This window comes from Gopherus evgoodei, chromosome 8 (genome assembly GCF_007399415.2).
Source record: "Gopherus evgoodei ecotype Sinaloan lineage chromosome 8, rGopEvg1_v1.p, whole genome shotgun sequence".
In the NCBI taxonomy this organism is placed as follows: Eukaryota; Metazoa; Chordata; order Testudines; family Testudinidae; genus Gopherus; species Gopherus evgoodei.
In genome coordinates, this window is record NC_044329.1 from 66,850,455 (window position 1) to 66,869,323 (window position 18,869).

Genomic DNA, 18,869 nt, shown 5'->3' on the forward strand with positions numbered 1-18,869 from the left:
TTTCTTTTTTTTACATTTTCACATATATCTTGTATTCTGTGTCATTGAAATCAAAGTGTATATTTTGATTACAAATATTTGCACTGGAAAAATGATAAACAGAAAAAATAGTATTTTTCAGTTCACCACATACAAGTACTGTATCTCTTTTTCCTGAAAGTGCAAATCACAAACGTAGATTTTTTTGTTGTTGTTACTTAACTACCCTCAAAAACAAAACAATGTAAAACTTCAGAGCCTACAAGTCCACTCAGTCGCTAAGACAAACAAGTTTGTTTACATTTACAGGAGATAAATGCTGCCGCCTCTTATTTACAGTGTCAGCAGAAAGTGAGAACAGGAATTTGCATGGCACTTTTATAGCCAGCATTGCAAGGTATTTACGTGCCAGATATGCTAAACATTCATATGACCCTTCATGCTTCAGCTACCATTCCAGAGGACATGCTTCCATGCTGATGACATTCATTTAAAAATAATGCCTTAATTAAATTTGTGGCTGAACTCGTTGGGAGCCAATTGTATGCCCCCTGCAGTGTTTTACCTGCATTCTGCCATATATTTCATGTTATGGCAGTTTCAGATGATGACCAAGCACATGTTATTCATTTTAAGAACCCTTTCACTGTAGATTTGACAAAACACAAAGGAGGTACCAATGTGAGATTTCTAAAGATAGCTATATCCCTTGACCCAAGGTTTAAGAATCTGAAGTGCCTTCCAAAATCTGAGAGGACGAGGTGTGGAGCATGCTTTCAGAAGTCTTAAAAGAGCAACACTCCGATGCAGAAACTACATAACCCGAATCACGAAAAAATAAAATCAACCTTCTGCTGGTGGCATATGACTCAGATAAGGAAAATGAACATGTGTTGGTCTGCACTGCTTTGGACTGTTATCAAGCAGAACCCATCATCAGCATGGACACGTCCCCTGAAATGGTGATTGAAGCATGAAGGGACATATGAATCTTTAATGCATCTGGCATGTAAATATCTTGTGATGCTGGCTACAGCAGTGCCACAAGAATGCCTGTTCTCATTTTCAGGTGACATTGTAAACAAGAAGCAGGCAGCATTATCTCCTGAAAATGTAAACTTATTGCAAATGTAAGCTTATTTGTCTGAGCAATTGGCTGAACAAGAAGTAGGCCTGAGTGGACTTGAAACTCTACAATTTTACATTGTTTCATTTTTAATGCAATTTTTTGTACATAATTCTATATTTGTAAGTTTAACTTTCAGGATAAAGAGACTGCACTACAGTACTTGTATTAGGTGAATTGAAAAATACTATTTCTTTTGTCTTTTTTCAGTGCAAACACTTGTAATTAAAAATAAATTTAAAGTGAGCACTATACACTTTGTATTATGTGTTGTAATTGAAATAAATATATTTGAAAATACAGAAAACATCCAAAAATATTTAAATAAATGGTATTCTATTATAGTTTAACAATTTGATTAAGCACTCAATTAATCTTTTTAATCTCACCACAGTTTTTAGGAATGTAATGAAGGGCATGATTTGAAAAGGAAAGGCTCATATAGAAGACAATTTAAAGAGTCCTTTTTACAAAAACCATAGTTGACTAAGTTGACAATATAGTTCCAAAAACTTTGTTGACTAAGGAAAATTTCTACGTTCGGGCTTTTATTTATATCTAATTGTGATCACTTATTTTTAGTGGATGCGCAAATTATTTATTAATGTCAAATCATAACACCACCTTCAGTGTATGATTTTTATGTAAAGGTGAAATGAATATTCAATGAATTGACACAAATTGGGACCTTCACACAGAATATGAAATTAATTTATGATGGAAAACCCAGAAAAAAGGGATTATTTTACTAGAATTAAATATTGCCTCGCTTTAATTATAATATATTTTGGTGCTTGTTATACTTTATATACAATTTAGAATATTGCATTCAGTATCTCATACAGAAAAGCTATGTTAAAAGAACATTATTAAGTTTGAAAAGTTAACACACTCAACATATATAAAATGCCAGAAAACTATGGTTGCCTATGCCACTTTTTCAGCCACATTTTCTTGTAAGTATAAATTATCACACCATCTTCAATTAGATGATCACATACTCTTTGTAAAACAGGACCCACAGTTTCTTCAGTGCATAGAATGGATCTGTTCTAGTGCTTGAATCAGGGATGAGTAGTAAAGGAGGCTGTTGTCTGCATTTCTGAATTTTAGAGTTACACCTCTACTCCAATATAACACGGTCATGGGGAGCCAAAAATCCCTACCGTGTTATAGGTGAAATGCCGTTATATTGGGGAAGCGCTGGTAGGGCTGCAGTGGTGATTTAAAGAGCCCAGATCTTCGGCCACGGGGAGCCCCAGGCCCTTTAAATTGCCGATGGAGCCCCGCTGCTACCACGCTATATGCGAACCCGTGTTATATCGGGTCGCATTATAGCAGGGTAGAGGTGTATTAGATTTTGCAATCTTATTGCTTTTTTAATATAGGGAATGAGTATATGTTTGATATATAGAGTTTGAATGTTCTTTTCTAAATGAAACCAGTACAAACCAAATTTTACAATTATTAGAAGCTAGCGAATAGGGGACCACAAACAGGGGAGTTTGAGAGGGGGAGAATGCGATCCCCCTGCTGAATGAACAAGATGCGAGTCCTAACTTTTGGATGAGTGAGTTTGTTTGGCTGTTTTGTGTGTTTCTCTCTCAGGCTATTTTAGTTACAGGAGCAGTTGAAATTGTGTGTCTGGGGACTGTCTGGGACTTTGTTCCCTGGATCATCCTTGATCATCTTTGCTCAGCCTCAATTAGCCTTTGATCACCCTCCCACTGTGTGATTAACGAGGGGGTAGAGCTGAGCTAGGAGAGAAGGCCTTAAAAGCCAGAGGATAAATGACCAAGAGATGCTAGTGAACAGGGGAGTTTGAGAGGGAGTGTGTAGGAGGAAGTTGTAATATAGTCACTAGGGTTAGGACAGGCCGCATCGCCAGTGCCAATGCTGCACCTGTCCTCCACCTGCATCTGTATCCAGACAGACAGCCTAACCATGGATGTCTGGATGTCTCTACCCAGATCCTAGAGTGGCTTTGCAGAGACAGTGGCCTGCATTTCCCATCCTCAGAAAGTCAGGCTGGTGGGACCATCCAGTGTGAAATGTGCCTGCTGGTGGAATCTCTCAGGAAGCAGGTGGAAGAGCTACAGGAGGAGTTGGCAAGGCTAAGGAGCATCAGTGCCCATGAGGAGTTCCTCAAGAGTATTCACATGGAGACATCTGAGGCTGAGGAAGCTATCCAGCTACAGAGGATTGCTGTCACACCACCGAGGGAGGAGGATATGCCTCTGTCACAGGGAGGACACTGGCAGCTGGTTACTTCTGGCAGCAGGCAGTGCTCCACTTTTACTCCCAACTCACCCACCACAGTGTTTGAAAACCAATATGCTGTCCTAGCAACAAGCAATGATAAATCATCCCCAGAGGAGAAGGAGAAGCCATGTACCTCCAGGACTGGGAGGATTGTAACCACCACTCCCATGAGGAAATGTAGGATAGTGGTGGTTGGTGACTCTCTTCTGAGGGGGATAGAGGCACCCATCACCCTGACATGGCAGCATGGGAGGTATGCTGCCTGCGAGGGGCCTGTATCCGAGACATTATGGAGGGATTGTCGAGGATCATCTGGCCCTCTGATTACTACCTCATGCTACTCATCCATGTGGGCACTAATGATCCTGTGAGGTATGACCCTTAGCAGATCAGAACTGAGTACAGGGCTTTGAGAATAAGGGTGAAGGAGTTGGGAGTGCAGGTGGTGGTCTCTTAGATCCTTTCAGTCATGGGTAGGGGCCTAGGCAAAGACAGAGGCATCCTGGAGGTGAATGCCTGGCTGCGAAGATGGTGTTGCCAGAAGGGCTTTGGCTTCCTTGACCACGGGATGCTGTTCCAGGAAGGACTGCTAAGAAGAGATAGGGTCCACCTATCAAGGAATGGGAAGAATATATTTGGATACAGACTGGCTAACCTTGTGAGGAGGGCTTTAAACTAAGTTCAAAGGGGGCAGGTGACCAAAGCCCCCAGGTAAGTCAAGAACATGGAGACCTGGGAGAAGGGTTGGAATTTGGGGGGATCATGGGCTGTTATAAAGGCTTGGGCAGGGCTAAAGGAGAGACAAGACAAAACTGGAGGTTGTGGGGGTCAAAACAGTATCTTTAATATCTGTATACTAATGCAAGAAGTAGGGGAAATAAGCAGGAAGAACTCGAAATGCTACTAAATAAACACAACTATGACACAGTTGGCATCACAGAGACCAGGTGGGAAAATACATGACGAGAATATTGGTATAGAAGAGTACAGCTTGCTCAAGAGGGACCATCAGGAGAAAAAAAGGAAAGAGGTGTTGCCTTATCTACTAAAAATGTATACACTTAGATTGAGATGGAAATAGGAGATAGACTTGTTGAAAGTATCTGAGTAAGGATAAAAGGGGTAAAAAAACAAGGGTGATGTCATGGAAGGGGTCTACTATAGACCACATAACCAGAAAGAAGAGGTGGCTTTGGCTTTTTTTAAACAGCTAACAAAATCACCCAAAGCACAGGACTTGGTGGTGATGGGGGATTTCAACTACCCAGACATCTATTGGGAAAATAACACAGCAAGGCACAGATTGTTCAATAAATTCTTGGAATGTATTGGAGACAATTTTTATTTCAGAAATTGGAGACAGCTACCCAGTGGAGAAGCTGGTCTAGATTTGATTTTGTCAAGTAGGAAGGAACCGGTTGAGAATTTGGAAGTGGAAGGCAGCTTGGGTGAAAGTGATCATGAAATGGAAAAGTTCATGATTCCAAGGAATGGTAGGAGGGAGAACAGCAAAATAAATGCAATGGATTTCAGGAAGGTAGACTTTTTAGCAAACTCAGGGAGTTGGTAGGTAAGATCCCATGGGAAGCAAAGGAAAAAAACAATAGACAATTGGAAGTTTTTCAACGAGTCATTATTAAGTGCACACAAGCAAACTATCCGACTGCATAGGAAAGATAGGAAGTATGGCAAAGACCACCCTGGCTTAACCAGGAGAGCTAACATAGTGAATGTTAGTGAAAATGAGGTAGGATCAGAAGAGGCTAAAATAGGGAAATGACAAGTTAAAAATTACTTGGACAAATTAGATGACTTCAAGTCCCCAGGTCCTGATGAAATGCATCCTAGAATACTCAAGGAGCTGACTGAGGAGATATCTGAGACACTAGTGATTATCTCTGAGAAGTCGTGGAAGAGGGGAGAGATCCCAGAATACTGGAAAAGGGCAAATATAATTCCCTTTTTTATAGATGGGCACAAGGACAACCCAGGAAATTACAGACCAGTCATCTAAACTTCTGTACCTGGAAAGATAATGGAGCAAATAATTAAGCAATGAATTTGCAAAGATCTAGAAGATAAGGTGATAAGTCATAGTCAGCATGGATTTGTCAAAAACAAATAGTGTCAAACCAATCTGATAGCTTTCTTTGACAGGGTAACAAGCCTTCTGGATGGGGGGAAATGGTAGACGTGGTATATCTTGACTTTAGTAAAGCTTTTGATACTGTCTCTCACGACCTTCTCTTAAACTAGGGAAATGCAACCTAGATGGAGCTATTATAAGGTGGGTGAAAAACTGGTTGTAAAACAGTTCCCAAAGAGACTAGTTATCAGTGGTTCACAGTCGTGCTGGAAGGGCATAATGAGTAGGGACCTGCAGGGATCAGTTCTGCGTCCGGTTCTGTTCAGTATCTTCATCAGTGATTTAGATAATGGCACACAGAGTACGCTTATAAAGTTTGCGTATGATACCAAGCTGGGAGGGGTTGCAAGTGTTATGGAGGATAGGATTAAAATTCAAAATGATCTGGACAAACTGGAGAAATGGTCTGAAGTAAATAGGATGAAATTCAATAAGAACACATGCAAAATACTCTATTTAGGAAGGAACAATCAGTTGCACACAACATAATGGGAAATGACTGCCTAAGAAGGAGTACTGCGGAAAGTGATCTGGGGGTCATAGTGGACCATAAGCTAAACATGAATCAACAGTGTAACATTGCTGCAAAAAAAGCAATCATCATTCTGGGATGTATTAGCAGGAGTGTTGTAAGCAAGACACGAGAAGTAATTCTGCTTTACTCCACTCTGATTAGGCCTCAACAGAAATATTATGTCCAGTTCTGGGCAGCACATTCAGGAAAGATGCGGACAAATTGGAGAGAGGTTGGATATTAGGAAAAACTTCCTGTCAGGGTGGTTAAGCACTGGAATAAATTGCCTAGGAAGGTTGTGGAACCTCCATGATTGGAGATTTTTAAGAACAGGTTAGACAAACACCTGTCAGGAATGGGCTAGATAATTAGTTCTGCCATGAGTGCAGGGGACTGGACTTGATGACCTCTTGAGGTCCCTACCAGTTCTATAATTCTATGATTAAAGTGGAGAATTTTTTTTTAAAGCAAACTGAAAAAACAGAAATTCCATCAGGTGCCATCATATTGAACCACATAAGTCGTCAGTAGGCTTGGAACCTTTAAATCCACTACACAGACCTCTGCTAGTTGAGCTAATGGAGAAACTGGTAGCAATATCAAACTGTCAAACCCTATGTAGTCAGCAATACAGAGGGATGGGACTCTTTGCCAGTGGGTTTCACAGATACTGACTGACACCATTCTGTCAAGACTCAGGGTTCTTGGAGTCCATTCCAGGCTGTGGAGGGGAGTGTCCTCTAGTGGACACAAACTCTTCTGTTCTGCCACACACACCCTGATTCCACGCCTTGTGCTCCATCCCCTCTAAACTGTTCTTCTCTGTCCTTTCTTTCCCCACCCCAGTTCCTTCTCATAGTCTCATTCTTCACTTCTCATCCCCATCTCCTTGCCCAGTGAGTTCCAGTTTTTCCATCTTCCCTCTTCCCCTCCCAGTTCTAGTTTCCCTCCCCAGGCTTCTCATCCAATCTGTCTCCCTCTGCTTGATCTTTGTCCTTGTTTAATCTCTCCCTGGGTCCTTGTCCCAGCTTCTGTGCTCAGACATTTCCAGTTCTCAATCCGCACCCAAGCTCCTTATCAGACCGGTTCTGTCTCCCACCCTCTGTCCTGTCCCCCACCCATTGGTTTTCAGTTGGTCTCCTTGTTCAATCAATGCCTAACCAAGACTAGCCTCCCCTCACCCTCTCAGCTCCAAGTCCCAGTTCCCACACCCAAGCAGTTCCAACCTTCACTCTCTCCCTTCTCCTGGCTCTCAGTCTGTTTCTCCTCCCACCTAGCTCAGTCCTAACTTCTCCCAGTCCTTTTGACAAGCCAGACCTAATCTCTCTTCCCTGCCTCAATCCTACTCTCACCAGACTGCTTTTTCCAAACTACTCCTTTATTTTCTTCCTGTCCCACAGTCTGGCTTTTTTCCCTCTCTATTCAAATTAGATGGCTTCCTCTTTCATGTTGTCCATGTGCCAGCAGAGGTGTCATGGAAAGCACAAGAGAGACGGATCCCTACTGTCAGTTCTGGTGGATGGTCCCACCCCAACCCAGAGCATCTGGATGTAGTCATTACTGGAAAAGTCCTTCTGAGCTCCTGTAGCCCTGGGCTGCCTCATGCTCAGTTGCTCTCTGAGGATGGTGAATGCACAGATGAGGCACAGGTGGAAGCAAAGAAGGAATGAGGCATACTCGGTTGCCCGGTGACCATGGGAATGACACATGTGCAACTAGGTCCCTATGAGGGACTGAATGTGGCTGGAACATGCTGAGGTGAGGACAGAATTTCCTGAGATTTTCGTAGTTAAACTCTAAGAAAACTCTACTGAAGATAATGTGCATGCTCTCTTTTAAGGCTTATAACTTGGCCAAATTTGGGTGGATTTTCCCAGGGATGGCAAAAGGCAAGTCACTGACACAAAGGCTTGCCCCAGCCAAATGTTATGTCCCTGCTTGCATGGGGGTAGTCCCTTTTTTGGGGGGGGGTCTCTCAAGACAATGTAACATGGGTTAAAAAAAATGTATTTTTCCCTAGCATGAGTCTTGGAAATACCTGTACCATTTTGGCTGAAGTTAAAATATCAACCTGAAGCAGACACCAACTATGGAAGTTCCAGTCAGAATGGCTAAAATTTGTAAAATTATAAAGAATTGAAAACAGAGTCTTATGGTGGGACATATGGGCCAACCTTATCAGCCCCACCTATAATTATGGGCTTGTAATAGTGAGACTATAGTTCAGGTTGTCAGAGCTTTCTGTTATACAGGGTCTATACCTTAGTGTTTCTCATTCTCAGAACCATTTTTTTTTTAATAACCATGCCATGGAGAATTTAAACCAAATTTCAGACGCTCATTAACTTGTGTGTGGAATAGTCTCCAATATGAATTTTGTAGTGTTGGTATTTTTAGTAATTTTGGTCCAACAGGAACACTGGGAGGGATTGTTGTTGTTTTGAGGGGAGCAGATTGTGTCCTCCCCCAGCAGTGCACATTCGCTGCCACCTGAGCAATAACATTGTGACATCAGTGATAATCAACCACACATCAGTTCTTCCTGTTTATTCGCATTCTTGTGTGGTGGTGGGGGGTAACTGTGGCTGCCTGTGATAACTGATTTCCCTCAGACCACTAGGATGTCATTACAAAGAAGAGTGCAGCTCCGCCTGGGAATGAGAGCAGACTGGGTTTGGATAAGCTCCTGCTTTGCTCTAGTGGGTTTCTACTGGGTAAATTACAGAGTTTCTTTTTCAGAAAGGATTACATGAAAATAAGATACAAGGAGCTGCAATTTTGTCCTCCCTGTTGTTTATCTGCATCTTACAAATTGTGGGCTGTGGCTTTTGGAATATTTACCTTTTTAAAAAGGTGGGAAATTTATAGCTGAGTCTCAGCTCAGTTCTTTGTTACACAGTTAGAAAAATGTCATTTAGAAACTGTAGTAAAACTTGACTAGTTTAATTTCATTACATTCAATGTATCGACTTCATTGGGCTTTGAATCAATTAGTAACATTTAACTTTTCTCGTCCTTTATATTTAAAAAAAAATTGCAAAATTTCACAGAAGTAATAGAGTGTCAAAGTGAAATTTTTTGATGGAACAGTTTTGTCAAAATTGAAATGTTCCTCGGGAATGTGTCTATTTCGATTAAATTTGTTTGATGGAAAAGAGGTGAAGGGAATTGTTTTGACTTTCTCATTTCAATAAGGTAAAACATTTCATTTTCACTTTTTATAAAAACTTTTCATAGCTAGTTTCTCATGACTTTCTGCATGTTTTCTATATTGAGGATGCAAAATAGCACTAGCAATTACTAATGCGAATAGAAGTTTCCTTCTTCCCAGTAATCATCACTGGCAATTTTCAAAGTGAAGAATCAGACCATAAATCAGTTACTTTAACATCCCTCCTTACAACAATTACTTTAGGGAGCTAGCCAAAAATAGCCGGAATTCTCACATTCTGTCATATTAACTTTATATCATAGTATAGAAGAAAAATCAATGTAGAAAACATTACTTTGTATAAATGGAGAATTGGAATGAGTTGGAAATGTAATGCTAAAGGCCCTGAAGTGCCACAGAGGGAAAAAGAATCTTTGTGTGTTAATTAGCTGATGAAGAACCCTCTGTGCCATCTGTTAAAAATGCTGCTACTTCTTCATGTACATAGGACATTCAAGTGTTTTGGTTTCTTTAAGCCTCTGAATTCTGTGTACACAAGCAATCAAAGTTAGGAAAATGAAGCAAATATATTTTTCACAGTTCTTGAGAGGCATGCAAGCTATTTCATTGTGTTCTTATTAGCAGATTCTAGCACCGAAGAATCAACTAAAATCTTTACACTTGCTGTTCTCAGAAGCTAAAGTTCTTGCAGTAAATGTGGTATTCTGAATCCTAGGCACAGGGAAATATTCCAGATGCCTTGCTAAAGGTTAAATGCCACTGTGTGGTAAATGTCAAGATTTTGCGGGTGCCCATGACAGCTTCATGAAATATATGTTTATAGTAAAATCCTAAATTTCCTGGTAATACATGCATTCACCTGTCTAGTTGTGTACTGGGATTTACTCTCTAACTTGCTTCTCTGCTGGTACTGTTTTCTCACAAGAATGCCTTAGTATTTTAAAAATTAACTATGAAAATAAATCACACTGGGTGTTATGTCCTTACTATGATATGAAAGTCGGCTGACATTTTCAAGGATCCCAAAGGAGATCATGCTGACTCTTACTGGGAATTCAGTGTCCCCATCTTTTCAGCTCTTATGAAAATTAATGGGCACTACCTCCATTTAAACAGTTAGGGGCAGATCCTTAGCGGGTTTAAATGGAGGTAGCTCTGTTGAAGTCAATAAAACTAAAATGATTATACCAGCTGAGACTCTGGCCCTCAGAGCTAGACAGTGTGAAAGCATAATGGGTATTTTTCACTTGGACCTCCACATTTGGACTGAGCGCAATGGAAGTCCTTGGACTTGGAAGCCAGAGACTGCACAGATTCAGTACCAGAACTGGCCCTCACCTGTGCAAAGTGGAAACAGTAGTGCTATGGTCCTGTTCCTTGCAGTAACCATCAGGGAGGCAGAAGGGAACAGATGCTGTCCAGGATGGGCACAATTTTCCTCATTCTCCAGAATTTTGGGAGGCATTTTGCTGGCTTGAATCACTGTTTTAATTTTCAAAAGTAGCCATTGATTTTTGGATGCTTCCATTTATTGGGCTCACCTTTTAGAACAGATTTGATTTGATTTTTTTGAAAGAGCATCCACATGTCACATTGACCACAGTTGGAGTCATTGATGTCTTTTACCTCTGAAAATCAGATACTTGGTGAATAAAGTTGCGATCACAAAAATAAAGACCACTTTGGAAAAATCTAGGCCACAAACCTTCCCACAGCTCTGACTGGGCTTCTGTGAGTCACTGGTGCAGTGTAATCCTGCACTGTTTCTAAAGGGGGGTTGTGGCTATATTTTGCCAGCCAACCCTTAACTTATAACTCTGTTTCCTTCTTAAAAATATAAGCACTGGGGACTAAATCCTGCAGGACTTATTGTCAGGAAGAGTACAATTGCACTCAGTAAGCAGGATTTCAGTGTATATTTACCAAAACTACACTGTGGGGGAAACGTTCACTATTTCCCGACATCTGTAATGTAATATAAATAGTCATTGAATTCAGTGAGGTTGAACAGTAGTGTCTTGGGATAGACTCTTCCCTTGTGTTACAAAGTAGCTCTGATATCAATCTCATTTTTTTAAAGGGTGGTATACTTACTGTCCTCTAGAGGTATGAACCAGCAGGGTGATTAGCGTAGAAGTAGCTGGGCAGATACAGTTTAAAGCTAGCATAGCATATTTGAACTCCTCTTCGCATACAACATGATCTGTACAAAAGACGACACAAGACAGGATTAGTGCTTTATAAATAGAAAGACTTTAGTTTGGGCTGGACTGTCATTTTACAATATTCCCCAAACAAGCGGCAGAACTGAGTTGCTGTGCTCCAGTAATATCCTGAGAATCAGATTGTGACAGAGAGACCCTCCCACACACCCCATGGCTCTAGGGAGAAAGTAAACTGTGTCAGGCATATCCCTTGTGCAGCACGTGTCATGTACTTGGGGAAAGCTAGCCTGTCCTGCCACTTGTCTTGCTGAGGCTAAACTTTTTATTTTTAGTGTAGTAGACCAAACAGAGAAAGTGGAAGTATTTCTCCTTGAGCTGGAAATAATGCCCCCGGCTTGAAATGTAGATATGCCATAGTGGGCTGCTGCAGCTAAACTGCCTGGCAACATGTGTGAAATATCACCCCAAAACTGGTAGATGACATCTAGGGTAGAGGTAGACATTTTCTATCAAACCTGTAGTGAATTGGACAAGGGTTTCTCAAATTACATCAAACTAAAACCAGAGCTCAAAAAGTCATACTGTGTTTGACACTCTCTGGCATGAAGAAAGAAAAGAAGCAAGGAGGAAATTACAAGTAATTTACTGGATCTAATCGACCTATACTCCAAGAGCATGGTGGAGTGCTTTCCAGAACTGGAGTTGCTGTGAAGAGAAAAGAATAAGGAGAGCACTCTGAGATGTCACTTTAACATTTCTTCTTTAATAATGAGGGTCTAAGAAAGAATAAGTACTGAAGGTTATTGTGACTTAATTAAACTCTTTGTACACTTAGACGTTTGAAGAGTTTTTGAAAGATAAATACACAAGTGGGGTTTTCAAAGCTCTCTTGAATATAGCACGCTGTGGTAAAAGAAAAAAATCTGAGTTACTGTCCTCCTTCTTGCTCAACAGTCATTAAAGTGCTTTATCTCAAAATTTTGAAAGTGAAGAAAGAGAGGAGATGTCCTTTACACATGAAGTGCACTCTAGTTGTGGAACAGTTCTGCTGTTTTCCTTATGGTGTGTCTCAGACATAGCATCATAAGTAACAAAATTATTTCCTCCTGATAGAAAGCTGAAACCAAAATATCTCTATTACATATAAGATACTACAAAAGGGTGAAAACTCTCAACTTGGTTACTTAGACACTGTCAACTTGACTTTTCTGAAAGTGATAAATTTAAAATTATTACTGTTTTGGATAGCACAGCTTTTAAATAATGTGTCCTGATTTTAAAAACTAATAATTTTTCTATTCCCCTTTTGACATATCTATGCAAAGGAGACACTGACTAACAAAGGCCAGATTCTGCAGACATTTGGGCACATGGTTGACTTTATGCATGGGAATAATCCATTGAACTCAATGAGAGGGCTCGTATGTGGAAAGGTAAGCACATGCCTATGTTTTTGCGTAAATCAGAGCATGGCTGACTATTTAAGAAAGAGTGAAACTGACAATACACAAAGTGCTGTCAAATGTAGAAAGATACTGAAAGAAATTAAAATATTTTCCCCAGTAACTTCTTCCAGTCATAGAAATCTTGTGTGCTACTTGTAAGTATAGTAGATATAAAGCTTTTAGAAAGATATGAGATTTTGTTTTTTCAAGTTGATCGTGTGCTTTTAATGAACCTGTAAAAAACACCATTTGGATTCAAAACTAAAGATTTTGCTAAGAGCATGCAGGGCAAGACAGAGTCTACAGTTCAGATAGGATATATTGAAGTTCATGAAAATGATTCAGTAACATGACAGAGGATTATGGAAAGGAATATTGACTTCCTGACACTGAGCAAGTGAATACTAGCTCCTACATTTTCAGACTTGAATAGGACTTTGCTACACAATTTCCACTGACCTAAATGCTTTGTGAAGCTTCCTATTTATGAAGATGCTATTGCACAGCATCAAACATTTTTTAAAATAAAAAAAGAAAAAACTATAAAATGTCCAATAATTTCATACTCTGTGCTTTGAAGCATGCATGGTGGCAAAGAGCATTGTGACCTGATAATGTATAAAAGGGAAATGAGGATTAGTGGAATACAAACATAAAGTAAATAATATTCAATCTCAAAGTAGTGCTGTATCCTCTAGCATATGTTTTTTATAGAGTGTAAAAAAAGAGAGAGCTGGCAGTTTTTTGATAATGTTGCTTGAGAAAATTGGACAAAACAGACTGATGCTAAAGATCATCAATCATTCTTGTTCTAAAGTTTTCTGTAGGGAATATTCTCCTGTGGTTAAAGCAGGGGATGGGGAATCATGACTCTCTACACTATTCACAGCCCTGCCACTGACTAACAGTGACCTTGGATAAGCCACTTGAGCTTTCTGTGCCTCTATGCATTAGTAAAATAGGGATGATAACCACCTACCTACTTCATAAGAGTGTTTTTGAAGTTTCACAAATTCTTATTTATAAAGTAATTTGAGAACAACAGATGAAAGATTATACCGAAGTATAATTACTGTCATTAGCACCATTATTCTCATTCATTGTTCATAATTTCTCATTTCCAAACTACATAATAAAACATCACTACTCCACTCCTCATCAATTTGATAAAAGAAACTAAAATGTTATGTAAAAACATGCACTTGCACAGAGCAGCACTAAACTTTGGACTCTTGAATATAGGGTCTGAATCTAATATATTCTGATATAAAGCAGAGCCTCAGTCTAAAACAATCCCATATGTGGTTAAGTGCAAATACTCAGGATTTATTCCAGTAATATGTGTTTAAAGAGTCTAATGTGGACCCTTTTTTTTGCCATTTGCAGTTCATTTATGGAAATGATGCACAGCATGGTGGGGCAGGGTGGACTAGGTCTGGGGGCCCCCAGTTGGAGGCCTCACCACCCTTCCCCGGAATAGAGCAGGGAGAAGTGCTCCAGGCAGCCTAGAGTGGCTACAGAGGAGCAGCCAATCAGAAGGGCTGCTGGAGCAACCACTAAGGGGCCGGAAGGGCCAGATAAAAAGCAAGGAGCAGAGCCTTTGGTTTGCTGGCTGGCTAGATGAGCAGCAGGACCATTGAATGGTCAGTGCAAGCAGGCAGAGCATGGGAAACTGACCACAGAACATGGCTAGATCAGATGAGGGTACCAAGATGGGCCGTGCTGGTCTGGTTGCAGACTGAGCTCTGGGAGGGCTGCTGAAGAGGATGCCAGCTGAGGGTACTGAGATTGACCCCAGGTGAGTGGTTGAAAAAGGCATACTGGGGCCATGATAAGAACCCAGAAAGGAGGGACAGTGTATGCAGCTCTGTAGGAGGGCTGATTTGCTGAAGACCCACTGAGAGAACATCAGCTGGGGGATGCTTGAAAGAGGTGCCACCCTAATATAAGACCAAAACAACAAAAGCAGGCTCACACCCAATGAACCGTAGTGGGCTGCCTGCAAGAGGCAGGGGCTTTCCCTGGAAAATAACTGTTTGCAGGCATATCCACCAGAGAAAGGGGGCACTTGTGAGAGGTGGGTACCAACCCCATTACACATAATATAAAGATGGTTACACTAAAATACTTTCACGTGTTGTGGAGAAATGTGGGAGGAGTTGTGGGAAGATTTAAAGTTTGTTTTAAAAATCTGCTATCTTTAGTAGGAACGGCAGCATTATTTAGACTAACTTCCTTGTGCTCCTCCTTGTCCTCTCTCAGTTGAATCTATGCTTCTTGCATTCCTCTCCTCGGCTCCCCCTTTTCAGTGCTAAACAATCTATGTTTTATTTATTATCAGAATAACTCTGAATTATGCAAATACTCTTTTCCCTCTAGCTGTTTGGAACATGAGGATATGGACTGTAATTTCAAGCTTGTCTTGCTATTGCACATGGATAGGGAAAAACTGAGTTTAATAATACATTCACCTTATTAGAGGGACAAACTATTTTTCTCTATGCTTCTGGGCTAGATTATGTCTGGCCCATGATGTGAATGTGCTGTGGGGGGAAGGAGAAGGGCTCTCCTCCCTTGTGAGGCCTGTGCCAAGGGTTAGGCAGAATTGCAGTCTCTGTACTCTGGGAAGCACAGGTACTGCAGCCTGGAGGAATAGCCTGGATGAGGAGTCCAAATCTGAACTTCTATCCTGCAGGAAATCCTGATAGTTCAACTATTGTTTTCATCCTTAATTGGGATGGCAAATAGACATATAAGAAGAATTCGTTGAATGAGACATTCAAAAAGGTCTTAAAAATTGAAACCTCTCATTTTGAGCCATTTCAACATACAACTACATTTCCCTATGGCGGCACTTGGCTTCCTGAACGTTGTAGTTCACATTCCTAATGCCTCTATTCTCCTCTATGGGCTAGGATCCCAAGCTGGACTACTATTGCCATGATGCAGCTACAGGTATGCCCCTCACACTTGGTCAGAGTGGAGACTTCATTGTTACAGGAGACGTAGTCCAGCCAAGCAGCCTGGCCCATGGGCAATGGGCATCAAGCATCCAGACTGTAAATCCTATGACGCAATGTGTCACCATAGAAAAATGTTGAACTCACTCAAAACAAAACATTTTATGTTGGTCCAACAAACCAAAATATTTCCATTCAGTCAAATCTACCTGAAATGAAATCTCCTCTTTTGGCTTTTCTGGCAGAAAATGTAAACATTTTGGCAAAAAAGGAATTTTCCATTTTGCAAAATAATTTGATGTTTCTGAATTTTTTATTCCACATCAGACCAAAAATAAGACCATCTGAATCTTTTTTGAGAGAGAGAGAGAGACTCACTCCAGTAGTTAGGGCACTCACTTGCAAAGTGGGAGACCCAGCTTTGTTTTGCCTGATTCTGAGCAGGGATTTGATCCTGGGTCCCCAACATCCCAGGGTGAGTGCCAGGCTACACAGTCTGTATCCAGAATTATTTATACAAGCCAGTGAGACTGAGAAAGGGTTCCCACTTTCCAGGTACATTCCCCAACCACTAGTTTATTGACTATTTTGAGCTCTCTCTCTCTGGCTTTGATCATAAATTCTATCCTGGACTAGATAAAACTTTTTGACAAATGTCCATTTCCCAAATTGGACAAAAATGTCCCGACAAACTCTAGTGGCAGCCCACTGCTATGAGTTATACCAGCTCTAATGTTCTTGAAAGACAATATGCACTCAAAACACTGCTATGTGGTTCTAGCATCAGGTGTATGAGAATAATGTCCTAGATCTAGCACAGTGGTCTCAAACACGTGGACCGTCCCATGAGGTTATTTTTTGTGGCCCGAAAGCTCCTCGTGGCCCCCCCGCCCTCCCCCAGCATTTACCTAGAGTGGCTCCGGCCCGATGCACACCGGGGGCAGGGCAGGCTCCCTACCTGCGTGCCCTGTCCCCACGCTGCTTCATGAAGTGGATGGAACCGGGGGACAAGAGGCACAGGGTGTGTGTGTGTTGATGTTGCTTCAGGTACAGCCCCCAGCACCTCCCATTGGCCGCAGTTCCCCATTCCCGGCCAATGGTAGATACTGGGGGCTGTGCCTGAAGCAACAGCAACACACACACTCCTGAGCCCCTGCTCCCCCACATTTCAACTGCTTCCCAGAGCAGAGTGGGGGCAGGGCAGGCAGACAGGGGGCCTGCCCTGCCCCCGGTGCATGTCGGGCCAGACCCCGAACCCCTGCTGCAGTTGAACCCCCTGCCCTGAGCCCCTTGTCGCACACTGAACCCTGACCCCCTTCCACAGCTCTCCTGCACCCCAACCCCCTGCCCTGAGCCCCCTGCTGCACCCCGCACCCGTCCTGAACCCAACCCCCTTCCCTGAGCCACCTGCCCTGAACCACCTGCCACATCCCTCCTGCACCCCAACCCCCTGCCCTGACCCCCCTCCACACCCCAACCCTCTGCCCTGACCCTCTGCCACACCCCCATCCCTTCTGTACCCCACACCCCAACTCCCTGCCCTGACCCCCTGCCACACCCCTCCTGCACCTCTTGGGAACAGAGAGGGGGCGGAGTTGGGGTGGGGATTTCAGGGAAGCGGTTGGAATGGGGGCAGGGAAGAGGTGGGACGGGGTGAGACTTCATGAAAGGGGTGGAGTGGGGACGGGGCTGAGGGCAGTGCGGCGGAGGTGTCAGTAATGCGGCCCTCGGGCCAATGTACTAGTCATCATGTGGCCCTCGTGGTCATTTGAGTTTGAGACCCCTGATCTAGCACAACTTCTGAGGAAACTTTTGTAAATTTTGCAGGTGAAAGTTACCCACACCAGACCTGCAGTCAAGCATCCATTCACAAAGTGAACAATTGCCTTCCTGCTACAGAGCTTCTGCTGCTCATTTTTATCTTATATTTGATAGATTAATCATCACATGCACTCCATATCAATTTCAGTGAGCTTGGACTCTGTTCCTTCCCAATAAGCCACTGCAGCTTTAACATAAGGCTTGGCCAATCCAAGGTAATTCAACATTGCATTTTGTATAGAGAATGATAAAATGCTTCATTAGGCTGTATCTCTGTAACTGGAATGGTGATTATAAAATTCTGAATAGGTAAAGGAGATTCATATACTATTAAAAAAGTGGATGCAAGTTAAACACAAAAGCAGAAATGTTCTATTTACCGCACCCCTGAGACACAGGTATTGATGCTTTTCTGTCATGGATAATCTCACTTTCTTTTCAGATTTGAACTTAAATGCAGGATCAATTGGGTGCATTAAAGGTAGTGGCCTGATATAGCACAGTCTATGTCTGAGGGAGAAAGAAAAATGGATCTTCTAGTTTATTATTACTGCAGGAGGGGCAGGGTTTCACTTGGGAAATTAACAAACAGTATTTCAGGAGAGGATACATAAAGGGTCAAGAGCAATGAAATAGAAAACCTTTTGATTACTGCATCTACATATTTTGCCTGCCCATGGATGCTAAAAACTCTGTTACATATGCAGCTGTTACATTCATTATAAGTATAGGACCCTACAAATTCATATGAGTGGGCAGATCCTTATACTGGGCAGGTCTCCTTTGAAGACAAAATATGGAGCAGTGTTCTTCTTTTGCCATCAATAATTAATAATCTAAGCAATAATGGAGAGTGATTTTTCAATATTTTTGGAGTATGCAAAAGAATTGAAGCAATAACTAATCCTCAGTTTGAAGTATTTTATATAGTACTTTGTTTTCTTTCCTAAAGGTCAGAAACTGATTTATGTAAGTTATGTATTCTATGCTCATATGTAAAATTGTTACTGAAGATTTCAGGCACAGCAAAAATGCATAATATTGGTTCAGTAAACTTCCAGAAGAAAGGAGTCATCATTTAAAGGAAGAAATATGGTACAATATCAGGCCTGATCAAATTTGAAAGGTTTTTGCAATGAGGTAATATTGGAACTGCCCTGTATCAAGATTAGAAAAGTATGTAGGAAAGTGAGTATGTTCAGAAGGATAGCTTTTGGGTTTTTTTTCTAGAGAAGTTCACTAGAACTGCTTGTGGCCCTATAGCCATACCCCCTCCTAC

At 41.6% G+C, this 18,869-nt stretch overlaps 1 protein-coding gene across 8 annotated transcripts in view; it reads right to left on the reverse strand.

The window, feature by feature from the left end:
* Nucleotides 1-18,869, reverse strand: part of KCNT2 (potassium sodium-activated channel subfamily T member 2) — a 283,250-nt gene that overhangs the window by 97,880 nt on the left and 166,501 nt on the right. For all 8 annotated transcript variants that reach the window (XM_030573508.1, XM_030573507.1, XM_030573506.1 and 5 more), the window contains exon 15: nucleotides 11,294-11,402. In XM_030573508.1, coding sequence (XP_030429368.1) covers nucleotides 11,294-11,402 — 109 coding nt within the window. The remainder of the gene's footprint in view (nucleotides 1-11,293; nucleotides 11,403-18,869) is intronic.